Here is a 27,139-nt window from a genome sequence, read left to right on the forward strand (position 1 = left end):
ATCCGATTCGTTACTCAATGATGATAGTAATGAGATCCATATTCTTTTCTTTGACTTTTTTATAAGACCTTACATATACCACTATGATATCCCCATTATCTTATCAACTCAACATTTATCCTGCAATTCCCTCCCTCATCCTATCAAACTTCAAGGGCTTAGACCCGAGGCCCAAAACTAAAATGTCACCCCTTTCCCACCACCTATTCCACACCCATAATCCGGAACTATCTCATCCGCCATTCTCACGAAATCCACGTCCCTCGTAACCTCCTTCTCTCTACTCCTGGGCCTCAATGGTCTAAACAAGACCTACCAATCACATTCCATAGATACTCAGATCAAGAAGTCACGGGACGATATGAAGAAGATGAGTAAGATGATGGAGTTGATAAAGGTGTATGTATGGACTCATGATGGAACTAAAAAATGGGCATAAAGTTGAGCTTGGGTTTTATGAAGGAGAAATCAAGAGAATTATGTGTTTTGGGACGAAGGGAGATCACCGAGCGGAAGGGGTGAGATTTGAAGCTGGAGAATTGGGAGAGAAAGGAGATATGGGATAAGACAAAAAAAGGGGGAAATACGACTTGGCGGGAGATGGTGGGAGAACTGAGAGATAGTGGGAGAGGGAGAAAGGGCGGAGAAAGGATGGAAGGAAAAGCGCATGTGGAAGAAGGTTTAGCAGGCATGGAAGATATTGTAGGCATGAGGGCAATATGTGAAAGCGATGGTCCTAGTCAAACTGAGTGGAAAAGCACGGAACTTGCGGGAAATATAGAGGCTTGGGGTGGATCCGAGGTTGTCGGGAAAGTGAGTGGCAATCAGGAGGATACGAAAAGAGAAACGGAAAACGGTGGTAGTAAAAAGAATGCAGACGTTGATGATCTGAACTAGTCCCTAAAGGAACGGTCAGGATGAGGTGGGTATCATTGAGCCAACCGTTGGCCGGCGCATAATCGTCTTCTAAGAACGAAAACATGATTTCAATCGTAGTGCGGGTAGTTTCCGATGTAATGTCAAACCCAAATAATGTTGTGAACGCCCAGCGCATAAAATGTAATCCCGTGCCTTTGCATTATTCTATCAGCATGAATTGCAGAAAGAAATGCTACTTCATTTGTGAAAACACGATATAGTGGAGATAACCCAATACTTTTTAGGAAATACTGAAGGCTGTGAAATTGTGAAGCATCACCTGTTCAGGATTACAAACTTGTCTAAATCGTCGAGCCATTGACCGGGAGAAGAATTAGAACTCTTCCATCTCCCGATTGAACACACCAGAAGCTGAATGCTTTTGATCAATACGAATGATATTGTCATATAGAAGGACTTGACGTGTAGTATGATTTTGTACAGATAAGTAACCTTCTGACCACCTGAAATTTTTATATTCGAGCAGCGAATGCCGTGACATAGCCAGAAAGAAGAATATGATCGTTCTCGTATCAATGCCGTCACCGGTTCTTTAATATCATTCCTAATTTACTTTGCCTTGGGTACGGGAAATTTATTCGACCTTGTCCTCAAAGTTCTCTCCTTCGACCAAATCTGGGATATCGTCATCATCCTCCTCATCATCCTTCTTCTCCTCACCACCTTCTGCCTTTTGCATCGATTGGTAGCTCTCGGCAAGCTTGCGGAGGGAAGCAAGGGAATCTGGGCCGAGTTGGTTAAGGATACCTGGGACAAGCTCGGTGAGCTCTTTGTCTTCACCGTTACCGTAGATGGCGAAGGTGTTGGATGGAACAGCAGCGTGGACTATTGATGAGAAGGTTAGTGTAACGTCCAGTAGCTCGTATTGTGAGGTCAAAGTACCCTTTGGTGCTGCGAAGTGGATAACATTTCCGTCAGACTTGAACATGTTTACTTCTTCAATAGCTTGGATTGGTTGGACATTAAGCTTCTTAAGGGAGGTCTGTAACTTTTTGTCGTCCATTCCAGTGCTCTTATGAACATTCTTGACCTTTCTTCTTGGAGTACCCTTTCCACTGTTGTATCGTTAGCATACCGTTGCTACCCCGCTATGCGCTTCTTTCAGATCATAAACTTCGAGATCGTGCTCGCGGATGATGAATTGCAGATGAGGATGAGGGATTCTGTCACATACCCTTGGGCCACATGTTAGCTTTTAATAGTCCAGATATCGCAAAAGGAAAAAAAGGCATGGCGCGGCCATCCAGCCCCTCCACCTTCCAAAACGTCCCATGTGAAGCTGTTCAACTCTCCTGCCATTCGCATAATCTACTGTGTTCGCTGCAATTTGACTCACCAGTTCTAACACCACCTCTGGCCTGCATTCTCTTCAACTTTTCCATATCCATGATTGCTATAGTTTGACCTTCGTCGAGAAGTGAGGGGAAGTATTAAATGAGGAAGGATTGGAAGTTGTTCTATAGGATGTGAAAATCGTCAGCCAACAATTCCATGTATCTATCTAGTAGAAAATTCCGTAGCGCCTGTGTATTTTTCGATGTTATACGTACAGTTGTGAAGATTTGACTTTCCTATGTAATCAACTCGTCGTCGTGTGTTTGAAGGACCTCATCGCTCATTGTGTGTGCCAAGAATTTCCATTTTTAAGCGAGGATTTTCTGTGGGGAAAATCTACAGCCTCGTCAAGCAGCGACAAAAAAGTGTTTGGTCATGATCGTGATCAATCATACTTGTAGTTAGTAACAATATAGCAATAACTGAACAACTAAACAACAATGGCCATGACAACTTTCATACCGCATGGCAAAGAGCTGGTACATGGGTGAAAAGTTGAGCAGAAAGACAAATTCGTCGCCTCGAATCACCACATAGAGTTATCACGACTTCCTCATCCCCCCTCCTCCACTTTAGTCCATGGCTAGTCTACCTAGGTAGGCATACTATCATCTAAAATTTAATGGACAGGCAGCTTCTTATGTTTAGAGGCAAGAATAGCCATATGGCGGTCCTCGAAAGGATGAATTGTCGCTCCATATCCCTAAAATCGTTGGCGGAGATCAATGTCGGTGATATGATTCCTCAAAGGTAATTTTCCTTACTCCGTCCTTGTTCCCTTTGGATCTTTGATACATCTTGCATATACCAATCCACTTAGAGACAGCCTGCGGAAGGAAATGCATTATACTGTTCTATCATGGATTATGAGGACAGTTAGCATCTGGGGATACAATGTGTTATCGCGTGAAAATGTTTCCAAAACATTCACGTGTGAAACTTTGCCCATCACATCAAGCTTGACGGCCACGGTATTGACACCTTTGTTGGTTCCCTTGATCCCGTCTTTGCGGTAAATGTCCTTGAAGGTGGTCATGGTGTCAGCAGGCTTGATTTCGGCTTTTTAGGAGCTCTTGCTTACAGATGTATGTCATTGGCATATCGAAAAAAAAACTGTCTCAGCTAGATACACTGTACGACGGCGACTCTGGTGAGGACCGGAAAGCTGCTGAACTGGAAGCCCATGCTATCGCTTTCAGAGATAACATTCGGGATGATGCTATCTCCTTATGTCTGCCTCAGCTGAAAGAGGCCTTTCGCAGTCGTTCATAATACATAATAAGTAGTATTCGCTTTTAACGTACTTTTGGAAATCCTTTTCGATGAGCCCAGTGCTATTGCTATTCTTATGGGGTAATGGTTTCATTGAATAATGACTGCCTTGGTGCTTTCGACCAGCCGAGCATGCTATGAAGGTCAAAATGTGCGTCTTGACCGAGACCGACGAAAAGTTATAGCTTCGCGATGCATTACTGGATCGAAAGGGAAAATCACATCTTTGCCAGAATCATCCTCATTCACACTTCGCCTGGCTCGGTATCAGGATGGTATATGGATAATATAGACTATATAATTCAAGGCGAATCGTGCGATTTTAAATTGTAGACAATTGCAGAAATTTAGCATCTCGACAAGGGAAAGAATAAAAGGGGATTTGGCCAGATTTTGGTCCGCCTGGAGCAGGCAGTATGGTGCGCACCATTAAACGTGAAGATTATGGTATATGGACTGCAGTCAGGTGATATGATGCTCATGATGTCTGAAGCTATTCATGCTCCGATGACTCCTTTACCTTGCTCACTGTTCAAAATCACTCGTCCTTGAACGCACAAAGTCCATTGTCGGGATTCAGCAGCCTCGAGAAGTTACTGTAAAGCTCCAGGTAAGACCTTACCTGTTGAAATGCACAACGGAAGCTTAATCCTAAGTATACTCGATCAAATGTCGTTACAACGTGGCTATCTCAGATGAACTTAATCGCTGCAATCAATTCGTTGCTGTCAGTGCCACGAATTAAATGTTTCACGTGCTTTGGAGCATCGGTAACCCATGCTGTAAAGTTTGCCCACAGTACTCGAGCACGAAACCATCGAAATGATTTTTGTCACTCTACATCCAACATCCAACATCCAACTACCTGACGCCGAATTTTCTCGAATCTACAACCATGGAGACTGATCCAGAAATTGTTCAACAGATTAAGTCACTTCATGCAGATCTTGCACGAAAATATGAATTACATGGTTCCAAAATTGATCAGATCTGGCGAGGTTTCAGCCAAAATCAGCGAGCGGAGGCTTTCAAGGCTGGCGTCGCAGAAAACGCGTATTTGAAACATTCAAGAGATCAGCCGCTAGGCAACCCTTGGAAGGTGGTTTCCGAGTTAAATCTTGATGACATGGTGACAGAGCCTGACTTTCTACTTGATCATTTAAGACACCGCGCGACAACATCACTTCTAGACCAGTACAGAGAGGGTGTTCGTGATGGACCCGGAGATTGCATATTTATCTTGGAGAGTATGCGCGACAACAACCTTCGTCATGTAGATGATTTTAAATATTGCTACACCCGTTTTGACAACGAGGATACTTATGGCCGATCAATCAGATCAACAACAGCTGCTCACCATCGCGACTTTACAACCGAGCTCGCAATTGCTTTTCAAAGCAGAGCTATTATTCCACAGGAAGTTGGAGAATTGGTTCTCACTAGACAGCTGTATATCCTTTTACAGCTGAACTTATTAGTCGCGGACATTCTAGAAATTGGATCTACTACCAAATCTACGAAGCCCCGACCACGAAAGGCAGAAGAGGCAGCTGTTTCCGCTCTTTCAAAACTTTCTGTTGTTCACAACCAGGAAAGTCTTTCGTTAGACGACATGATCAACAGCTCCTTCGATCAGAAAACCGCTATGAACGATTATTTGGTTTTGTGTTGCTCTGAATCAGTTGTTCTACACCACATGGTCAATGCTTGGTTCTTCAGTCGACCGGAATTTGTACCCGATGAGAAGGGACGGATCGTCCCCGTACCAAGCGATAAGCATATTAGTATATCAATTTTTGAATTGATACATAATGCTGCTACTGGAGTTGCAAACTGGGATTACATGCATCGCCTTCTTCAACTTCTCTCAGAGAGGCCCAATGATAAAGTTGCAAACACTATTTTGCTTCAGGAGATATCAAACGTAGCTCATCTCGAATTCTCGCGGGTCCAGAAAGTCTTCAAACGCTACGTAGCCTTAGGGACAGGTTCAAAGTACTTCAGACGCGTTTCAGGGAAATATGACAATGGGTTTGCGCGTGTATTGCTCAAGCAAGATCCAGAGCTTCTGACTAGGGAGAATCCACAACTTTCTTATATCTTTCGCCTCTGTTCCTCTGAGATTGATGCCGCTAAATCAGTTACTTGGATCAAGAAATTAGACGACCTCTATCGTCTCCACCCCGCCGAGCGATCAGAAGTTCACGATGGAATTTTGGACGCATTCGGTGAGCTGGCAGTTATCGCCAGTTTTGTTCAAGCCCTTTCTGCTACCGTTACTCTGCCACCAAGAAACCCTAGGAGGGGACAGTTGTATGCGTCAAGGCTCAACAACTTACTAGGCGAGCTTGAGTCACTAAAGTATGAGGTCGAACTTTCGAGGTTTGCGGTACCTATGGAAAACCTCCTTGAGCCGGGCATGACCGAAGGAGCTATTGATGCTCTAGATCAACTTACGGCAAGAAGAATGGGCACAAACACTGGGTTTCTGTACCAAGATCTTGTAGCAGATTGTGTGACGCAAATCCAAACTCATTACGAACAGCAGAAGGACAGAGTTGCACAGATCGGGAAGAAGCCTCCTAAGACCTTCGAGGACCCGACCCATGAGGCCTCGGCACCAGATATACTCATACAACGACGAAAAGAAAAGCACAAGGCTCGGCCCGCAGATGTCTCTCCTTACGATATAACTCGAGATACAGCAAAGTCCACACAAGTGGAAGCGTCCGAGTCGCCTTTGGTATTCAAAGTCAACAAAAATACGTCACAGGTCTTCTCCACTATGTTCGCAAAGTCTGAAGCTCGAGGTTCCGTCAATTGGAGCGCGTTCGAAGCTGCAATGGTTGATTTGAAATTCTCTGTAATGCCAAAATTCGGATCTGTATACACCTTCTCTCCAGGAGAGAATGTGGGTGCTGAGAAGTCTATTACGTTCCATCGGCCCCATAAGTCGGAGATTGAGGGATGGAAGTTGATTATGTTTGCTAGTCGACTGAGGAGGGTCTACGGATGGAACGAAGGATCTTTTGAGTTGGCTTGACGTTGGCCAATGGTTTTTATGGCATTGCAAAGAGGAGACCTTGGACGAAGATTATGGTATCATTGACAGAGCTAAATTCGATTCTAGTGTGTAATAGCAACTAATACAGTGGCTATTGCCAAAATCCTAATATATATTAAGCATAGGCATGTGTGGCTCTAAGTTTGGGAGATCGTGCTACCCTAATGCGCCGGCGGGGTAAAACGGGGCCATGAGAGTTCTTTGAGTGATCAATAGAAGATCTATCTGTCCTGATAGAGGATATGAGATGTTCGAGGTTCGAGGTTCGAGGCTCGTGTCCACCATTTTCTATCTCATAGCTAATTACAAGGCCATTGAGCCAGAGTAAATGAAGTAATTAGTGTTGGCTACGCTATCAAATTGAATGATTGAAGTGAAATCGCTTAGAAATTGGTGGCCTTTTGTTAGGGGCTCGGGACATTCAGCTAACTAATGCTGTAGGAGTATATTGATTAAGAGTAAGAAACAGCATGAAGCTTGACGTCATACTTTATGTGTTTATAATATTTTAAGTTTTCACTTATTAAGTTACCTTAGAGTAGTCCCCAGGAAAGGGCTTCAGTGGATAAAGTCATATCATGTCAGTTAGGGGTTTCGGTCCCGAAAGATAGCTCCGCCGCCAAACTTTACTTATCTACTTTGGTCATCTTTTCTCCAAGGAGAACAGGTATCAGCCATCATCAAGCATTTGAGTTTTCTTTATTTGATTATCTCAAAAAAAGCTGTCAAGGATTTCACAAACTCGAGATGCGGCCGCCGGCTATTTCAATGGGGAAATCAATTGTAAAGGGGTCATTACTATGATATCAGTTCATCATATTGAGTATTCAGTATTCAGATGATAGAATGCAAGTTGTTGAGATCGAGTCTTCACACCGTTTATATTTGTGCTTGTGGAATGCAGTGTGGACTTGAAATGCGAAACACCGGGACACCTTGATCTGAGGCTTGACTTGCAACCAACCTATTATTTATCGATTAGATCTTACCGACTTCAAAATTAAAACAGCGATATTCTATTCGCACTTTTTAATGGTCAATCGATCTGTGATGGTAAGACTCGATGAAACTCCACATGAGAGTAGGACTTACCGACCTCAAGGTCATGATTGTAGTGAGGAATTCATGAAATCACCGTCATTAATTGATGATAATGGCTGCAGTCAAGAACTCATGGAAAGCTTTCACCGCAGCGGGTAGATGTAAAATCTAGCTTTGGAATGATGATTGAGGATCAGCACATAAAACAATTTCAAATGTAGTAAAACTTACCATTAAAGAAGCTAAGAGCTTACTTGGCTCTCAACGTGGAGGATTATGGCTCGATTATTGTGAAAGGTGGTCCATTATAGTGGTAAAGGCGCATTGCCTAATAATCACCAGAATGTGAGAAGAAATAATGCCACAGAAGAAGAGGAGGAGGAAATGCCTAGAGGTGAGGCAAATTCAAATTTTGAGGCATTTTGGGGAGAGGTGAGAACGGAATTCTTTGGTTTTGGAAATAATCTGGAATTGTGGAAAGAATGAAATCGCAGTCTATTTAGGAAAAGTAGAGGAAAGCAAGCGAGGTATAAGCCAAGGGCAAGGGCAAGACCAATTCTTCTATTCTAGCTCACATTCGGCTTGTAGTGCCGGAAATTGGTTCAATGATCAATCTCTCTTCGGGTTGCCCGCCAAAGATAGGATGTGTGAGGCATGTCTCCCTGAAGCTTTGCAATCCATATTCGCTCCCATCTGATTTTGTTATGGGTCATACTTGATTAGCTCTAGCCATTGTCCATCTACCCTTCATTCTTTGATGTTGTAGCTCTCAAAGTTACTCCCACTGAATTTGCGCAGTGTTTCGCCCCATCAAAGACCATCAACAACAATGAAAAGCACTGCAAAAGAAAATAATTCATCTCGAGTCACAGCTCAAATTTCGACTTGTGCTAAATATTTGCGCACTCTCGGTGGAGATGCTGTGCCATTTCAAATTGGCTAGTCTCATAATGAGAGATCATACATGAGCTATTGTCTATATCAATTGCAAGCCATACCTTCACCAATCACGAACAAAATTTTCACAACTAGCACATGCCATGATCTGTGAGTCCCAAAAATTCACCAATCCTCAACTCTAATTTTACTAGTCTAATGTTTTGAGACTGGCATAACACCTCCATGATTATTTAAAAAAAAACGTGAATGTGGTATTTGCTCGTTGAATTGTTGAATGGGCAAGCAAAAGCCTAATAGATTTCCCTGTTCTTGATACATCATTCCTTCTGCTCCCAAATTGACCCACAAATATAGCTTTCCATCAAGCTTTCCACCATCAAACAGTCTAGCCTTCCATTAATTCTTCCAGCAGATTCCGTTGTCCTTTAACGCCCCATGCCTAGCAACACAGCAGTCTTTTTCAGCTTCCTATTAAGTATTACCTTCCGGACTTGTATCAGTCAATCCCCAATCAGCGAACGTCCGAAAAGGATCAGTGACTGGCACAGTCTGAGAAACTATGCCGTCACCTCTTTACATTACTCTATTAAAGAATGAATCTAATTTGTCACGAAGGGCTTACTTCCTCAAAAAACGCAGCTGATGATATACACAATCTAAATGAGGCACTTCAGCGCTCATTTCCTCCATTCCCAAGATTAATTTGACGGCCACGGCATCTAATACATATCAGTACATAATTCTTAACTCTATCTTCAAGCTTCAATGTTCCTTACCGACAAGCGTGTCTTCGTTCCAGTCTACGGATGGTTACAGCGATTCGTCGAAGCATCAAGAGCATTGAGCAGCAATACCAAGACATGAACATTTGGTAGCAAGACTGGTGCGATGAAGGAGAATGGGAGGAATAACTTTGTAGATATAACTCTGTCTACGAAGTGGCAAAGTTGAACGTAGCTTCAAGCGACACAAGGCGCCCTGCAGTCTACTTGAATAGAATTCTGCAGATGAAGCGCAAAGTAACAAAAGCTGTATCTATGTTTCACACTGCAAATTTCAACTACTGCTTAGATCTTCGAGTCGAAAAAGAACGCGTCAATTTCTGCTGCTGAAATGTGCACATACGCTCATACTCCACGCTGATTCAATATACCCGCTTCTTTATAGCCTACTACTTTAAAGAGCTATTGCCCACGGCTTAAGAGCAATAGGGCTCGCTTTAGCCTCTATAACACAATCAACGTGACACAGCATAGGAAAACAAAGCGAAAAGTGACTAGGAACTATCCATCCAACATACATTTCCTAACCAGATGCAGCTGGGCCGAAAAGAACTCAACGGCGCTGTTCGCTATGTATCAAAGACTCCGATACCATCAAACTTTATCTTAGCGATTACAGATATTACTTCGAGCAGGGCTATGATCCCAGGATCCTCAGTGACAAGGAATTACACTCTCAAAATGGGAGTGACTCTTTTTAGGCATTAATACCACAGTTTCTTCGTAGAAATTACGATAGTAATCACTCTCACCTAACTTTCTTTTAAAAATCATGACTTTCTCATTTTCAATGCTGTACCTTTCACCCAATAACTCCCAAGTCAGCCTCTTTGAAAACCAAAATTCTACGTGAAGATTATCTCGTGACACACGCACAAATCCCTCCGGATGCTCCTCAGATGTTTCTGCCGAAAAGGTTTCTTTGTTCACTTTGATAATAGCACGAGCGTTCCCATCCGCCTTCACCAACAGCCGAAGTCTTTCTCCATAACAGCAAGTGCCAAAACCTATCTTTGGCCCTAAGCTCGTCCCAGTGGTAGCAACCCTGAACTCACCATCTAATTGCTCCCCAGTATCCCAATACTAGGATTTTGTCCAATGCTGATATTCATGATCGAATGTTGCTCTTTCTCCCCACCAAATATCCTCTTCCCTCTCCCACTGTCTTCTACCCCCACCCCACCCAAACGATCATCTTCCCCCTCTTTCCGTCAATCTCTACCTTTCCCCCTATAAGTAATACATTCTCCCCCCTCGTTCTAATTATTACTCAACCCTTCCCTTTCCTTCAAAATGCTTGTCCCTACCCAGCCTGACGTAGTAGATACACAATCTCCATTTGTAAAGTCAGCTCCTGTCATTCGTGATGATGAAATGCTAATACAATCGAGCATCACTGATCCTCCAGAAAGCCACTTGAATGCCAATATAGAATCCGCTTGCAACATCTACACCCAACGCATTACGATGCAGTCTTAATCGATTGCTTCCCTAGCCGGCGCGCTCAATCAGCAAGATCTGTATAGTGCATATTCTACGTCAGGTACAATTTGCAATCTAGATACTAGTGACAATGCTTCCAACTGAATTCTTACAAACAATCACCGCATCACACACATCACATTACATGCCATAGCCATACATCACAGTCACATCGACAGCTGAGACATTCAAATATGGCAGACAAATCCATTCATATCAAGTCGGCGACTTCGCCTTTCTGACTAGGTATTTATCTATTCCTTCAGTTTTGAGTAGTCGCCCAACTAAGTCAACTCACTGACGAAATAGCCATCATTCGAATCACTTGATTCCCATCTCTTCCTCCACCATCTCATATACCCAACCCCGGGCATGCCTTCTGCATATTTCCTCCTATGATGATGATGGTCAAAAGCTCATCACTAAGACAAAGGACCCAAATCGGTCGATCATTGCCAAAGCTTTACATATTATAAAACTCCTCTTTCCTTCCTCCGCCCACCAACCATTCCGTCCGTTCATTGCGTCCGGCATCCGCCCATTCATTCCCTTTACCCCATCAATCCAACCACCCAACCTCCCACTCCAAATACAAGATTTTCGCGGTGAAAACAATTGATCCATCTACCAACCACGTCATTGAGCATATCATCCATCCCATCGTCAACATCGTCATCCATCAGAACATCAAAGAAAATCAAAGACCCGGCATGCATTCTTCGCTCAAAACAGCAGAAAAAGTGTGACAAAAACGTGATGGTGTAAGGGGTATTGGCGCGAGGTAAGGGGACAAAATTGCTGTGTTGGTGATAAGGGGATCTATTTGTACAAAGTAATGTGTTGATAGTGCTATGGTGATGTCGGTGCTGAACAAATGGGGTGTGGGAATCGACAGTTCCTCCTCCATCATATCGGGTGATATGATTTTCCGTTGTCGGTAGGGGTAAGTGTAATTATAGAGGAGGGACCATTCGATTATCGATAGACGTACGAATGGGCAGACAGGTTCTGCGGATTCAATGCGATGTAAAAAACGCCGATGGAACAAACAGACCAACGTTAGCCGAGGACAATACCCCTCAGTAATGACCAGACGTTGTCAAGAAAAAGAGAAATCAAAAGAAAAGAATAAGATAGATATTGGTTGAGCTCTATCGGGGATTCATGCGTCGGCATAGGAACCGACATTGAAAGGTGTACAAGGACGCCTTTGATCGTTGAAATTTTTGATCAAGTTTGAATAGTTCCTGCGCTACCACCAGTTTGACGCTTGACTTGCTCACGAGCCCACCGTGCGGTATCGATGGTTCTAGTTTGGAATTCTCTGTTCGACTTGGTCTCCTTGATCATTGACATGACCCAATCAGCACGGTAATATGAGGAATACTCTCCATTAGGGAAAGCATCAGCAAGATCACTAGGACAGTTAGTATACGTGAAAGAAGGCATATAGCGATGAGCACATACCCAATGACGCCCATAGCTGATCTCATAAGAGCATCACTTCGGTGTTGATCGACCCAGATGGTGTTGAGAAGGCCAAAGATTGACTCAACGTAAGGGCGTAACAGGTCATCTGCATTATTTTAGTGCCATCCTTTCAGAACATCGATCTAATGACTTACTCTTGTTATCCATCTTCATGGCACCAATGATACCACCCCAAGCGTCCATGATGCCTTCCCTCAGAGAGATGACGTAATCGAACATCTCATAGGATCCATCGGGACTAGCCTGAACGCCAGCTGCTTGTTGAAGAACTTGAGCAACGACGGACAAGTATGTCTCAAAGTGGCCACCAATAGCACCTGCGATATCTCCGAAACACTGAAGAATGGCAGGCTTGAATTGGTTGGCAAGTGCTGTGCTCTGTTGCTTTGTTAGATGTGACATGACTTTGACGGGGTTAGGGCAAGGTGGTATCCTCCAATCCATGAAAGGCAGGATTGATATCTTTAGGAAACATACCCTCAAATTGTTCAATAAATAGTTCATAAATGTGTCGCAATATGGTTGGCATGGTGGGCCCATTGAACGGGTAATATCACTGACGAGGCCAATGGCCATGGAGCACAAACTTGGCTCTTCCTGATTACCAAGAGCATTGTAAAGGAATGGGGCAAAAGCCTCCATGTAATTAGCGAAACCTTCCTCGAGAGCATTCGCCAGACTGCTGACAGTGGCGAAGACTGCATCAGGAACGCTCGATTTAGGCCCACAAGCGCTGAGAATTTGAAGTAAGATGGTCATGATTCGGTCAGCTTGAGGAGTAACCTCTTTCTCAAGACGTTGAATAATTGCCAACAAGACGGTGGACAAGCTGACTTGGATCTCCTCAAGAGTGATTCTGTCTTCCACGCTGACAACTTGAGACTGAAGAGGAAGAGTACTTTCCAGTCTCTTGATTATAACCCCAGAGAGTTCACCGACAGATGGAAGACTGTCATTGGCAGCATTCATGACGAAGGTGTTGAGAACTTCGTATGCGGCGGTTCTTAATGCGTTATCCGCGTCAGGTCTCTCGGTAACTTGAAGAAGTCTCGAGATGCTCTCGTTGAAATGGGGTGAGATAGGATTTTCCTGGCATCCGATATCTCCAGAGAAGCGTTCAGCAAGGTTCATTAAAGCCCAACAGCATGAGCCTGCCATCTTAGGACTGCTGATGAGACCTTCGAACAAAGATGCGATCAACTTTGGCAAGTGAGTAGCTGGGTCGATAGCCTCTGAGCAAGCTTCAGTAATACGACCAAGAGCATAGGCTGCCGAGTCTTTAACATGAATGGATTTATCATCCATCATGCTAATGATAACAGGTAGTGCCTGTTTGACGATTGGCTCAAGTGTTTTCTCATCCGGTCCTTCCATGATGGCGCCGAAAGCGGAGACAGCAGCATCACGATCATGCCAATCCTCTCCACGAAGCTTTTGTTCAACAAAGCTCAAAACAGGTTGGATAACTAAACCACCAACTGCTTGTGAGTAAAGTTGTAAGCATTGGTATGCGGCACGGGAGATGTTGTATTCATCATCAGCAGCATCTTCATCCTGCTTTGTTAAAAGCATCAAAAGAACGGGAACAACCTCATTAGTTGCAACCTTGCTGAAATTGTAAAATGGTCGCATCAAAGAAACTTCTTCAACCTGTCGTATTGTCAGTGTAACTCCTTTAGGGATCCGAGATGTTATAATCTTACCTGAGCATTGTCATCCTCAATGGCGATCTCCTCCTCACAGACTGTGCTCCAGAATTCAACGGCAAGCTTGGCTACATCTTCCTCTTCACTCTTCATTCCCATAATCGTAAGTCCGAAGAGGGCCTTCTCCATGTAAAAGCGCATCAAGTCATAATACAGCGACATGATTCTGTTGAGGCATCCAAAAGCACCTTGTTGTATCCTTGAATCGGTAGCTTGTGTGGCCTCGCAGATAACCTGCATGATATAATTCCGCTCTCCCTCATTCTTGAAGTTGCTATCCACAAACTCCAACGAGTTGCCAAGGGCATCGATAGCTGCTAGTCGTACTTCCAAATTTGGTTCTTCCTTTCGGGCACCTTGGACGACTGCTGTCAAGATGGCATTAGAATGCTGTACGAGGCTCTGTCTCAATTCCGCATCCTGGGTCTCGCAAATAAATCCCAGAGTAGTCAAGGAAGCCTGCTTGAGATGGTCGCTACCCTCTCCCACATTTCGCACCAAAGCGGGCATAAGTTCTGGCCATTGATCCCTAGGCAGTTCGATGGTTGCTATTGAGGATATAACTTGCGCAGCTGTTTGACCGGCTTGATTGTTGTTTGAGGATAGAGCTTGAAGAGTTAGGTCCTTCACACGCTTCCTAGTCTCTGGTTCAACCTGTAGCCATTTATCTTGTAACTCGCGTTGCAGGGCATATTCGCGGGCTGTAAAGGCGTTTTTGAGGGCGATACCAGCAGCAGCTCGGACGGAACCTTGTGCTTCTTCATTTGCTAACTGTTCTACGAGTGTGACGAGATATCCTGACTATGTTGAAGGAAGGAAAAGTCAGTAAAGAAGGTCATGGAAACTCATCGACAGTGCGGTCAAGGCTGTGTGGGGGGACTCACAAAGTTGGCTTCAGCAGCTTGGGTGAGCTGTTGTTCAGCAGCAATACGGGTAGCATTGTCTATTGATAGTTAATACACTGGAATTTAAGAGTCCGTTCACCTTTGAGACAAATGTGGTGGTGGGTGGAGGGGAAGTACCGACCTGCCGCCAAGGAATTAAGCAAGACAGAACCAACGTCCATCTTTGCAGTTTCCCAAGAGTATAAAGGTGTTTTTGAAGTATTTGTATTATTGTCAAAGAGTTATTCCTTTCTCTTCACGATATAACTGTTTTCCTGATGTGCGACAAGGTGGTTGAAGAAATTCAACTTGGGGTTGTGTTGATCGCAGGTGGAATTTGCGGTTGTTGAAGAAAGCGATGTTGACTTTGGGTGTGGTATTGACAAGGCCGATTTCTTTGCTAGATAGAAAGAGTAGCTAGACTACAGAACTGTAGTCACTGGTAGTCTCTAGTAAAGGAAGAAAGATTATTATTTTTCTAAAGATCTTGATAACCTCTCTTGATCTTGTGGAAGTATTGAGTAAATGAATGTAAAGAATCAACAGTTCTTGTCAATAGAGAGAATTTTTAAAAGTCTCTGGATTGTTTTTAGAATTTGATGTCCAAAGTCAAGAAGTCTAAATTTCCTCCTGGGTCATTAATGGAGCGGTGTCCCCGCTACGGCTGCTTCTTATTGGTCCGCTTAAGTCTACTGTCGACGTCTCACGTGACTTTGTAAATCTCACATGGGAATCTCCGGTATATGTGAATAACAAGACAATCAAAGTTAATCAATACATTCATTCACTTGATAACTTTTTTTTTCATTTGCTTACAAGACCCTTTGAGAAATACCTAGATATATCCTTGATATAAGTAGGCAGGTACAGATATTTATATAGTATATTATTCTGAATAGAAATCAAACGCTTTTCTTCAACTAGATGGTATCTTTGATCATTATGATTCTTACAATTTCTTTTATAATTTCAAATGCACTTTTTGATCGCTTTTTCATATGTCCTTCCCATCAATGCCAATCAAACCCCATCCCTGAAAAGATGCGCTAAGAAGTTACCCCTCATTTTTTGCTACGAAAGCAGCCTTGTGATAAGTAGAACAACGAAAAGAGAAAACCAATTTATGCATCATTAACTTTTGCCTCCAAAACACTCACCGCATCCGGTCCACTCTTTGGTGCTGCAGTGGGTTTGGGAATTGCAAGACTGGCGTTTTCTTTTGCCGAGCTATCAAGCTCGAGGTCACGACTGGTGCTGATACCATGCTTACCCTTGAAGAGTAGTGGTGTTGAGGGTCTGCTTGCCATGAACTGTAGTATCGTTAGATATTTTCAAATGAAGCCTTGGTGTTAATAGGCGACTTACATTTGAAGCTGCACTCAAAAGCGCAATCAAAGAAGATTGAACCACATCCTCATGAATTCCGACACCCCATACCTTCTCCTTAGAACCTGAAGCTGTACATTCAATATAAGACGCAGCTTTGACATTTGTTCCAGCACCAACTGCATGCTCCTTATAATCTGCCACCTCAAGATCAATACCTAAGCTCTTCAACGCGTTTGCCAAACTAGAAATCGGTCCATTTCCCAATCCCTTCAATTCATGCTCTTTTCCATCAATCGAAATGACACCTTCGAATCGACGCTTCAAGTTCGTCGTGTCCTGCGTCTTACCTGGAGCGGGAGGCACAGGCGAGGCACTTCTATCGGTACTGATAGAGTAATCAACAAGACTGAATCTTGGATTGTGCTTGAGGTAGTAGGTTTGCTCGAATAAATCTTGGATTTCGCGCGAAAGAAGTTCACGACTGAGTTCATCAGCACGCTTTTGAACCACTTTGCTGAAAGCAACTTGTAATCCTCTTGGAAGATCAAGCTCAAGGTTTCTTAAGATAATCCATGCGGCACCACCCTTGCCGCTCTGTGAGTTGACACGAATGACAGCTTCGTAAGTACGGCCGATATCCTGAGGATCGAGAGGAAGATATGGCACTTCCCAGCGATTCTCATCTCCATGGCCCCCCTTCTTTCGGAGTTGGAACCCCTTTTTAATTGCATCCTGGTGAGAACCGCTGAATGCACATACAACCAATGAGCCCCCATAGGGTGCTCTTGGGTGAACTGGGATCTTGTTGCTGATTTCAACAACATCTATCACTCGTTCGAGATCCGAGAAATCAATCTTAGGGTTAATTCCTTGGGTGTAAAGATTCAAGGCTAAAGTAACCAAATCCACATTTCCTGTTCTCTCCCCGTTCCCGAATAAACATCCCTCGACTCTGTCCGCACCAGCCATCTGTGCCAACTCCGCAGCTGCAACAGCACAACCGCGATCATTATGTGGATGTAAGCTGACGCAAATCTTTTCTCTCTCTGTGATATTCCTGCAGAAGTATTCGATCTGGTCGGCGTAAACATTAGGAGTTGACATTTCGACTGTAGCAGGGAGATTGAAGATGATTGGATTCTCTTCGGTAGGACCCCACGCCTCCTTGACTGCTTCGCACACCTTAATCACGTATTCCGGTCTGCTGTCCGAGAAGGTTTCAGGGCTGAACTCGAAAGCCCACTCTGTACCGGCGTGCTCGGGGTCGTCTTTTGTAATAGATCGAGCATACTTAGCACACCTAACTGCCAATGCCAAACCCTCTTCCTCATTCAAACCAAACACAATTCTCTGGAAGCACTCGCTAGTAGCAAGGTAGATATGTAAAATGGCCTTCTTGGCGCCCTTGAGGGAATCAACAGTTCGCTTCATGAATTCTTCACGACACGGTGAAAGAACTTGGAGCCAGACATCGTCCGGTACGGCACCAGGAGTTTCAACAAGGCGCCTGGTGAAATCGAAATCTGTCTGTGAAGCAGAAGGGAATGAGACTTCAATCTCCTTGTAACCAAGCTCCACCAACATCTTAAAGTACTTCCACTTTTGTTCACCATCCATAGGGTCGACCAAACTTTGATTGCCATCTCGTAAATCTGTGCTGAGCCATCTTGGAGGTTTGTCGAGAGTTTTTGATGGCCATTGTCTATCGGGCAATTCAATGGGAGGAAATCGCTTGTATTTCGTCGAGGGATCTTGAAGCCTATGATCAATTCAAGGTTAGCATTTGTATTTCCGAGTTTAAGAAGTTCACTTTGACTCATCCGTATCACTAACTTACATGGGCATTTTGACGAAATCGCGGGGTTGGATTGACGGGATAATCTTATGATTTTGCCTTGAAGACTTTCTGCTTTGTAATTGATGGTTGTTTATTCTTGTATTGTTTAAAAAGAGCAATAAGTGAAGCAATTGAAGTAGTTCTGTGTGAAGAATAATCCAGACGAAATAAATGAGATTTTATAGTGTTTGTAGATCAGAAGATATTGAGTCACAATCAGAGAATATCAAGACCAGCACCGGGAATGAATGACTCTATTCCAATAAATTTTATTAACCCGATTGTGGGGCGAGGGGAAATTCTGAAATTTAACCAATTAAATCTATGCCCGGAATTGGACCTTGAATTAGCCATTCTCTTTGTGAAATTTAGACCCAATATTACACCGAAGGTCTTTGATTGGATACAAATAAATATGCTCTTCATATCACATAGGAATCTATCTCTTATTTAGACATGAATCAGTATAAATCTTAATCGATATAAGTCTAAACCGATATAAATCTACATCAACATAAGCCTATATCAATATAAATCTACACCCCTCAATCAACAACATCAAGCTCTCGAAAACCCCATCGCTCCCTACACCCAGAACATGAAGATATAAAAGTCCCCCTTCCACATATTCTGTCTCCACGGCAGTGGCTTCCGGAGGGCCAGCGAAGCGTCAGCCAATATGACATATACATCCATGCATGAGGTCAGGAGATTCATATAATGCATCTCTAAGAACTCATATACACAGCGATATGGAGATAAATACTATTTAGTTGTTCTTTATGTATGACATAACATGCATGTATCTATTCTCGCAGTGCGCAATTGTCGAGAAAGAGGAACGTCGGTTAGATCTTCCCGGAAATCTAGTCAATGAATGAGCGGAGCCTTTCCTACAATGTAATACAACATGACATGATCTTAACATGACAGTTGCTTTTTTATGAGGTATCGCATTACAAGCATCACAACATACACAGACATCACAGCATGCAAAATCACTGATTCCGATAACATCACACAAAACACTCAGTAGTTTAAACAATTCAATTACAACAAAGGCACCTAACTCTATAGACAGACGACTATCCTATCCGCGGCAGTCAAATCGCTAAATACAATCCTAGGCAGATATCCTAACTCCCCGCTAAAAGCGAATCTAATCTTCCATCTTTCCTATTTTAACTCTTCTAGAGTTTTTCTCTCGTCTAATCATGGTATGATTAATATACAACTGCAGCGTTGTGGTCTGATCTGGTCCGGGAGTATAATACAAAATTCTCCATCCACAAAAAAAAGGTTATGTTTGAGAATCGAAGAAGAAATTATCAATGACCGTCGACCTGTTTTGCACTACTTTACTTGCCATCTCATGGATTTTATGATCTTTCCTTGGGATTGCTTCTGTTTGGTGTTTGAAATGTATGTGGAAATGTGTCCAAGGACGAATGCATTCTTTACATTACCAAGTAAAACTCTCCTCGATGAAATCCACAACCCCATGTTCTTGGACTTCTCTCACTGCTTCTCGTACGCTGTCTTGTAAGGCTCCTGGTCCACAAACGGTAACGCACATGGCGCCCACTTGTTCCCTGACCTCAGCCTGTAACAATAAATTGATGTTCGGTCTACCAGGCAACATTTGCACCGTCGCACTTGGAGAATGAATCTCCTTTGGATTCTTAGGTTTCGTGACAAACAACTTGATGGTAAGAATGTCGCGACGTCCTTGCATGCGCAAGATCTCGTCCATCCACGGTCGCACCCACTCAAGATGTTCGACGTCACGGATGATCCAGACGAGAAGGACCTTCTTGGTGGCGATGGTACCGTCGTTGAAGCCTTGGATAAGGTGTTGAACATAGGGGATTTGGTGGGTGATTCCGGAGGAGCCAGCGAAAAGGACTGCATGACCGTAGGAATCGAGAGAATGATGTCCAGCGTATGGCCCTTCGAATGCAGCTTTCAGTGTCAGGGCACGTGGACTGGCAACTTGAGCTGCATCGAAAAGACGACGAGTCAAACCAGTTTGTGCATGGATTACGAAGCTGATATCGGTCGTTTGTCCTTCTCGAACGAGTTTCTTCTCATCAAGTGGGAGTTCCGATGTGAACATTGGGCGATGAGCGACCCAAGCGATTGAGAAAGGATGAGACTCCCAGAAATTTAGCTTGGCAAAACGGAGATAGGCGTGAGAGCCGGGCTTAACGTCGAGTTTCTTGGGTAGGTGCATGGTAACACGGCAGGCATCTCCGGGCATGGCTTCAATGGTTGCGGTGGTCCAGCCTTTTGTACTGTAGTTGCACCAGACGAGACGTGCCATTCTACACACACGATCAGCGACCCACAGAAAGGCGACGGCCCGGATGTAAGGCTTTTGGGGAAGACTTGGAATGTCACAATGAATCCAAACACCGGCGATGGCGACGGCGGCGAAGATGATATGAAGATTGAGGAAGGTTTCGTAAAACGCGTGGCGAATGGGCGATGGAGATGTGAGGAGAAGAAGGACAAAGGCAATAGTACCCATCATGCCATAGGAAGAGAATGGGTCGTGCAAAAGCTTGTCCCAGACCCCGGAGAAACCTGTATCCGCGTACTGGACGTATGCCCAACAGGAGGTATGTACAAGAGCCTCCAATACGACTATCCTTCCCATCCATCGATGCAATAAGTTGTAGGTATCGAAACTGATTTGAAGCCACCCAATGAGGGGATTGTTGCGTCCGGCAAGGATGATGAGTGCAATCATGTTACACACAGCGAGAACACCAGATCTTCCTCGAAGCTCGGCTACGATAGAATACTTGTTCTCTCTGCTATAATCAAGAACCAACGTATAGGCGACGTTCATCGACAGGTAGAGGATCAGGAGTAGTGCATGCCATCTTGACGGAAGGGTTCCCATGTTAACAGCCGACGACAACTTGAACTCTCTGTTGTGACGTTTACTCCATAACGGGGCATACAACAAATGCTTCTTGACTTTCCACCAACTGGATCTGTTTTCCTGGAAATATCTTTGTTGATTCGAGTTGCTATTCATCCCTGTCATATGTCGTATGTGTGACTGCGCCCTGTGCATGATCCTGAAGACAAGGATCATCAATGCCATTATTCCTAAGCACCACCATAAAACATCCCGTAAAAGATCATTGACACCTTGGTTGACTCCATTCAAGTCCTCGGCGTACATTCCTATAGTGTTACTAGGTGCTGCAGCTGCTTCTGTTGTAGTTGCATGCTGTAAACTTGTGGTGGTGGTGGTTGCAGTGGCTGCGACTCTGCGCAAAAGATCGAAGGACTCCATCTCGATACAATTGATTCTTTTGTATTGTTCGTATCTGAGACGAGTGCAAAAAAACAAAAATAAAAAGAATACTTTGGTTATTGTTTGAGGTAATGTAGAAGTGCTTCTGTGTAAAGCTATCTAGAAACTGTTGGTTCGTAAATAATTGGGTTTGGTATATGGTCGTTGGGTCTATAGGCTTCGAGGTTCGAATTTTGTCCGTCAAGGGAGAGGAGCTTGTACTTACAATAAAACTTGAGGTCTGTTGTCCGATTGTTCTAAGATTGATCTCTCTAATTGTGTTGCTTGGCGCTTGTTGGTTATTTGTCTATTGTTCTCGAACTGTGAACAAAGAGATATAATTTTTCACAAGGGACATGCTGTGGAAGCTGTAGGAATGATGGTGAGGGAGAGTGAGTGAGGGTGAGTTTCCTATGTTCTTGAAATAAAAGAATGATTCAAGAATAGAAATGACATATGATTGATTGTTGAATGATGTTGCAATTGTTGTCCGGGTAATAATGAATGTGAATGGGAGAAATGATTGGAGAGTCAGGTATTAGTCTCCAGGACTTATGAAAGCAAAATCCCCAAATAACTTTTGAATGAAAGAGTGAATAGAAAAATTGACTTTTGTTCGAAAAATGAAGATCTCGAGGACGAGGACGAGGACCAAGACCAACGACAAAGGGAAGATGGCGATAAAGAGTTGATGTATATTTTTGGGACGGGCTAGTAAGGTAGGGTGGTAGGTAAGGTTACTTTCTCTGCGGGGATCCCTTTTCGAACACTTTGTGGGTCTAGCTAGACATGTAAGGTACGCACTCCGTACCCGTAGACAGGACCAATTTGAGGTTTTGGTAGCGATACCTACTCCGTAGTAGTAATAGTGCAATGTTTTTAATGGTGGATACGGCACCGGCGGTTGAGCTTGAGCGCGAAAGTTATGAATCAGATATATTATTTTGATTGTCCGTACCGGTACTCGATATAAAAATTTATCCAAATAGGAAACGTGGGCCTGCTGGTAAATGATGTCGCTGCAGGGTTTATCAGCACATTTTTGTGAATAGCTTCGAACTTCGAAACGGAAGCCCTGCTCTCCGTCGTATTGTACAGTCCAGGAAACAAGAAAAGAACATTCACCCGCCCGCCGCTGCGTCAGAGAAAGTGGCAATTCTGATGAAACAAAAGTTTTTGAAAGTGGGTGAGGTGGGTGAGGTGGTGAGCGACTAAGTGAGTTTGTCGATGAAGAGAAGATGAGTACGGTACGAGGAAACAACCCGATTTCATCAATCAATAGAAATGAATGACTGATACACAGGGAAGACAGACAGTGCATATGATAACTAGGTACGGAGTAAGTCTTACTAGGTAGGTACATGGTACGCGCATTTCCAAGTCTCTTTAATACCGTATCGTGTCGTATCGATGATTGAATCCCCTCCCTCAAATTAGACTCTCTGCCTGCATCCTGCTAAATTCCATTGACTAATCTCGTTCTTGAGTCCTGACGAGCCGAAGGGATTGAACGGGTAGGGTAGGACTTGAGAAATGGTCCGCCCGCGTCCAATCCCTTGGCCATCACTTCTTGTTGTCGTCACACAGCATTTTTGTGAATGAGAAATAGCCGCAGTATATGCATATATCATGCCAGGTTAAATCCATAGATTGACCTTGAAAATACTCTTGGGCGTTTGGAATGGGACCGAACATGGCCCGTCATTTAATGAAAATAATAAGTATTTATCTTTTGTAGGCTAGTGGAGATGATCAAATCCTCGTATATGCAAATTTATAAGAAGGTAAAAAAGAAAAGAGAGAAGGTTTTTCGTGCTTTGGTCTCCAATGAACTGTGGCTGATGATAAAGACAAGGAATTACGGAATCATTGGTGAATAAGAATGGAGACCAAGGTAAGGAAAAGGCGAGGAAAAGGTAGGGAAAAGGCTACAGGTAACACAATCGAGAGCAGACACCTGGATAACCCATTCCAATTGGTTTTAACGTTTTAATGTTTCGCGCCTCACTCAGGGGAGGAGCGAGGGGGGTTTGCTTCAGGGGTAAAAACGATGGATGAATGGAGTATAGACTCTAGAGATGAGATGATCAATTTTATCCCGACAGATCTTTGGAAACCTTAGTGAGTAGATTTACAAGCCTACCTAGTCTAAGAAGGGACGAAGATGAGATTAGAAGACCAGTCGAAACGCTTCAAGGGGAACATTTCAAAAGACGTTAAAGCTTGAAGTAGGTACTCTGTAGTAATTTAGTACTAGGTAGATCTTACTTTGTAGATAGATAACATCATTCACATGCCTCCCATGGGAAAACGGCTGGTTATCAAATGATCCGATCCATTACGAATTCCCTTTTCCAACGGGGTCAGTGAGTTTTTATGTCTGTGAATAATACCTACGGAGTAGTAAGATCTTACCGTCGTCTAATAAATACATTACCGGCAGCCACTGAAGCTTCCACGAAATCAGAACCTTATACTAGGCTGTTTTAGATACTCGATGAAATCTAATTTTTTAACACTCGGATATCACCAATTGTCATCGGACGCATATGTTCATTCCATTCAAGTCGTCATGGTTCATGGTTGCCATCGATTGGAATGAATTCAATTCAGGCATGCACGTCTGTCATCATAATACAAAGAATTTCATGCGAGACCCAAGCCTTTCCAAAACCAGGATAGTGGACGAGGTTCAAATCGCTCCTTGCTGGCGACGGAGTACGGCAAGCATCCTTGAGTAAATCTATTCCATTCGAACCATTCGTTTCAATGTACAGCATGGTGTGAACTCTTGATCTTTTCCTGTTCCATGGGACTCTCAAGTAGACCATAATGTAATCCATGCAAACCGCAAACCCCAGAAGACCATAACATAATCGATGGAACCTTCCAAGTGAGGGAGGGACATTAATTACTGTACGAACCGTACCATTGAGTACTCGAGTACTTCAATTCGACTGAACCTCCGGTAAACAGAACAGATACCGTTGAGAGCAATTCAATTCAATCGAAAGCAAGTTCCTTCCCCAAACCTGGACTCCATTCATAATCGTCCGAGCATGCCATATAAAAGTACCACCGGGATACAAACCTCTGCAACCCATTCCAGATTCCGCAGCCGCCGACCGATATCCGAGCATCGCAAAGTAGAACAGCAGCAAGTGCCAAGTCTATCAAACAGAAACGCCCTTTAGTTTCAAACCGCCAGAGTGGAATTAAAAGAATTCGCAAATTTTCATGAAATCCGACCAAAGTCCGGGGACTACCTTGAGAATGTATGAAAAGAAGAGATGGCCCCATTCTGTGAAAGCACAAGATTCATATCTCATGTTTACAGTAGAAAGCACTGGTACAGGTTTGATTATTAGATTCATGTCAAGTAGTAGATAGAGACTGGAGGGAGATGTTGATAACCCTTTCCATCTGTCTGGTCATACTCGAGAAGAGCTCAGGTCTGGAAAATATGATGCACATGTGGGTGAAGCCCGATTTGGATGATCCTTTGACTTTATTGAGATTGATCGTCCTGGTGTTGAACATCCCAATCCATTTTATACTTTAAAGTTGAGGGCTGAGATCAACCTTCCCTTGTAATGAATGCTCCAGCCACTTGCACCAGCCTCAATCAGACGGTGATCGGTCATGGGTAAACATACATCCGATACAAGGCCACAAGGCGTCAATTCTTCCGATTTTCAGCGAACCTTGAGAAATTCCAAGCTCGTGAGGTCACGATTGTAAATTATATCGTTCAGGCAATTGATTCTTCCTCCACCAGTCAATATGGGATCTGGCGCTTCGAAACCTGAGGAACCTCCCAAGGCACAAGTATGGTCCAGGTAATTCTCCCGATAATCTACACATGTTTCTGCTGGCAAGCTCTAATATATCTGGTCTGGTAGTGAAACGCCTGTACGGTTCTCGGAACAACTCATAAATTCTTTGCAGTCGAGTTCAGAAGTACACTCCCCTTGCTTCTATGTATCCGAGAATGTAAATCTAACATATTCCAAAGTCCGATTCTACCCGCGCTAAAACCCTCGAACTTCACATCCAAGCTCGCGTCGCCAGCGAACTCAAGAAACTCCAGGAGCGCGCCAGTAAAGACTTTGAAGAGCTTACCGCCAAAATCTCCAATGAAGAATCTTCGCCTCCATCGGAAGAAAAATCTGCTGGCGATAGCTTAAGACAATTGGGCAGAAATGCGGTTCAGAAAGATGTAGAGGGGTTGAGGAAGAAGTTGGAACAGAGGAAGAAGCTGCAGGAGTTGGATGAGGAGGTCGAAAAGGCAAAGAGTGAGGTGGTTAGGTGTTTGAGGGAAAATGACAGGAGGCCGTTGGATTGTTACAAGGAAGTGGAGGCTTTCCGACGGGAGGTGAGGAGGTTGGAGACTAAGTGGGTGGAGGGGGTCGTCAGATAAGCTGGGGAAACGTCCACATGGGAGGAAATGAGGTGTATCATACGGGGAGCTAAATGGTGGGAAGAGATCAATGAAGGTGTCTACGGATCCACCGTGTACAGAATACGTCTTTACAGAAATAATCCATGGCGTGGATGTTTGGTTCCAAGATCGAGATGATGTGGAGTGTCAAATGCATCAGGTTTTGATATCACTATAATCCACTGGAGCTTCTATGGTGCTCAGTAGAAACCCCTCCGAGTCCTTATTCTCCATTTCCTCACTCCTCTCTTTCGCTTCCTTCAATTCTTGAGCCCTTCTCAGACCTTCCGCACGTTTCCGCGCCTTTCTAGCTTGAGAATCTTCCCAATCCTCCCCATTCTCTCCCACCTTCTTCTTCTCCATGGGATTCATTGCCTCTTTGAGTAACAATCTAAACCTCTCAATCCTTTTCGTATTCTCTTCGAATCTCTCATTCGAAATCCTCATCAACGTGCCAAGTTGTCCATTATCGACAAGGCAAACTCCTTGGTCAATTGTCTCGTGAAATACACCAACTAGTGATTCGAGAGTCAATCCCATACATCTTATTCCTACCATGGGAGTTGCTGGTTCTGAGGTGGTAGATATTAGGTTCAATGCACCACTTTCCCGAAAGCCGGCTTGCAATGCAGCTGACAGCACTTTTTGCGCTTGGTCTATTGATGCTGTGAGGACGTGCAAAATCTAGTCAGACATCAGTATTTAAAACTTGTGAAAACAGAACAGTGAGCATAATATACCATCGGCTCAAATTTAAAATGTATATGCCTTGCATCCCTCTTCTTGTTCTCAGGAATGGAATTCATGAGGTTCCCCTCATTAATCTTCATCCCCAGCAACCCACAAAGTGCCCCTTCATCTTCTAGCTTGCTTAATTCCTCAACACTAATTGGATCATGAGAAACATATAGCCATCTCCCACCCCCTCCTTTTCCCCCAAACCCAGCACCCTTCTCAGCTCTCACGTCTGGGGTAGCATCCATACTAGCTTTATCTTCCACCAGACTTCGGAATTCATCAGAGCTTTTCTTCCCTTCGAGGAATACGCTCACTCGCCCAGCGCAACTACTGGTTGTGCAACAACCATCCAAAGAATTAATCTCGTCGATTAATTCTCGGATGCCTTCATCAACGGAACCTTTGGGTGATAGATCATCGTATTCTTCTGTTGGAACAGCAAGTTTGCTTGATATCAGCTTTTTCTTGCTGATGAAAGATTGGGGTAGAGACATTTTGTTTTATTCATGTAAATATATATATCTCATGTGATGATGGAGGGGTGAAGATATTGGTGGGTGATTGTATGGATCAAAAATCATTGGGTGT

General features: G+C 43.8%; 12 protein-coding genes across 12 annotated transcripts; 5 read left to right on the forward strand and 7 right to left on the reverse strand.

Annotated features, from left to right (window-relative positions):
* Positions 1-429: 429 nt before the first annotated feature.
* On the forward strand, positions 430-897 carry SS1G_14198 (predicted protein; the record flags this gene model as incomplete). Its single annotated transcript, XM_001584865.1, has 2 exons — positions 430-518; positions 624-897. The coding sequence occupies 2 exons, from the start codon at positions 430-432 to the stop codon at positions 895-897; spliced, it is 363 nt and encodes a 120-aa protein (XP_001584915.1).
* Positions 898-1,513: 616 nt separating this feature from the next.
* SS1G_14199 (hypothetical protein) lies at positions 1,514-2,327 on the reverse strand (the record flags this gene model as incomplete). The annotated part of the gene is made up of 3 exons (XM_001584866.1): positions 1,514-1,764; positions 1,822-1,994; positions 2,272-2,327. 3 exons carry the CDS (start codon positions 2,325-2,327, stop codon positions 1,514-1,516), a joined length of 480 nt encoding a protein of 159 aa, XP_001584916.1.
* A 669-nt stretch (positions 2,328-2,996) lies between these two features.
* On the reverse strand, positions 2,997-3,310 carry SS1G_14200 (predicted protein; the record flags this gene model as incomplete). Its single annotated transcript, XM_001584867.1, has 2 exons — positions 2,997-3,128; positions 3,206-3,310. 2 exons carry the CDS (start codon positions 3,308-3,310, stop codon positions 2,997-2,999), a joined length of 237 nt encoding a protein of 78 aa, XP_001584917.1.
* Positions 3,311-4,441: 1,131 nt separating this feature from the next.
* On the forward strand, positions 4,442-6,589 carry SS1G_14201 (hypothetical protein; the record flags this gene model as incomplete). Its single annotated transcript, XM_001584868.1, has 1 exon — positions 4,442-6,589. The coding sequence occupies one exon, from the start codon at positions 4,442-4,444 to the stop codon at positions 6,587-6,589; it is 2,148 nt and encodes a 715-aa protein (XP_001584918.1).
* A 1,096-nt stretch (positions 6,590-7,685) lies between these two features.
* Positions 7,686-8,137, forward strand: SS1G_14202 (predicted protein; the record flags this gene model as incomplete). Its single annotated transcript, XM_001584869.1, has 2 exons — positions 7,686-7,724; positions 7,994-8,137. 2 exons carry the CDS (start codon positions 7,686-7,688, stop codon positions 8,135-8,137), a joined length of 183 nt encoding a protein of 60 aa, XP_001584919.1.
* Positions 8,138-10,710: 2,573 nt separating this feature from the next.
* On the reverse strand, positions 10,711-11,128 carry SS1G_14203 (predicted protein; the record flags this gene model as incomplete). The annotated part of the gene is made up of 2 exons (XM_001584870.1): positions 10,711-10,824; positions 11,114-11,128. 2 exons carry the CDS (start codon positions 11,126-11,128, stop codon positions 10,711-10,713), a joined length of 129 nt encoding a protein of 42 aa, XP_001584920.1.
* Positions 11,129-12,045: 917 nt separating this feature from the next.
* On the reverse strand, positions 12,046-15,078 carry SS1G_14204 (hypothetical protein; the record flags this gene model as incomplete). The annotated part of the gene is made up of 7 exons (XM_001584871.1): positions 12,046-12,232; positions 12,283-12,391; positions 12,441-12,684; positions 12,784-13,956; positions 14,010-14,813; positions 14,897-14,955; positions 15,039-15,078. 7 exons carry the CDS (start codon positions 15,076-15,078, stop codon positions 12,046-12,048), a joined length of 2,616 nt encoding a protein of 871 aa, XP_001584921.1.
* Positions 15,079-16,017: 939 nt separating this feature from the next.
* On the reverse strand, positions 16,018-18,070 carry SS1G_14205 (hypothetical protein; the record flags this gene model as incomplete). The annotated part of the gene is made up of 3 exons (XM_001584872.1): positions 16,018-16,206; positions 16,262-17,984; positions 18,063-18,070. 3 exons carry the CDS (start codon positions 18,068-18,070, stop codon positions 16,018-16,020), a joined length of 1,920 nt encoding a protein of 639 aa, XP_001584922.1.
* A 1,454-nt stretch (positions 18,071-19,524) lies between these two features.
* On the reverse strand, positions 19,525-21,372 carry SS1G_14206 (hypothetical protein; the record flags this gene model as incomplete). The annotated part of the gene is made up of 1 exon (XM_001584873.1): positions 19,525-21,372. One exon carries the CDS (start codon positions 21,370-21,372, stop codon positions 19,525-19,527), a length of 1,848 nt encoding a protein of 615 aa, XP_001584923.1.
* A 379-nt stretch (positions 21,373-21,751) lies between these two features.
* On the forward strand, positions 21,752-23,592 carry SS1G_14207 (predicted protein; the record flags this gene model as incomplete). The annotated part of the gene is made up of 6 exons (XM_001584874.1): positions 21,752-21,764; positions 22,002-22,065; positions 22,425-22,575; positions 22,676-22,725; positions 23,223-23,288; positions 23,520-23,592. 6 exons carry the CDS (start codon positions 21,752-21,754, stop codon positions 23,590-23,592), a joined length of 417 nt encoding a protein of 138 aa, XP_001584924.1.
* A 1,563-nt stretch (positions 23,593-25,155) lies between these two features.
* On the forward strand, positions 25,156-25,792 carry SS1G_14208 (hypothetical protein; the record flags this gene model as incomplete). Its single annotated transcript, XM_001584875.1, has 2 exons — positions 25,156-25,200; positions 25,388-25,792. 2 exons carry the CDS (start codon positions 25,156-25,158, stop codon positions 25,790-25,792), a joined length of 450 nt encoding a protein of 149 aa, XP_001584925.1.
* A 467-nt stretch (positions 25,793-26,259) lies between these two features.
* Positions 26,260-27,045, reverse strand: SS1G_14209 (hypothetical protein; the record flags this gene model as incomplete). Its single annotated transcript, XM_001584876.1, has 3 exons — positions 26,260-26,328; positions 26,369-26,478; positions 26,658-27,045. 3 exons carry the CDS (start codon positions 27,043-27,045, stop codon positions 26,260-26,262), a joined length of 567 nt encoding a protein of 188 aa, XP_001584926.1.
* Between the last annotated feature and the right edge of the window lie 94 nt (positions 27,046-27,139).

The sequence above is a fragment of the Sclerotinia sclerotiorum genome, genomic scaffold (assembly GCF_000146945.2).
Source record: "Sclerotinia sclerotiorum 1980 UF-70 scaffold_30 genomic scaffold, whole genome shotgun sequence".
NCBI lineage: Eukaryota > Fungi > Ascomycota > Leotiomycetes > Helotiales > Sclerotiniaceae > Sclerotinia > Sclerotinia sclerotiorum.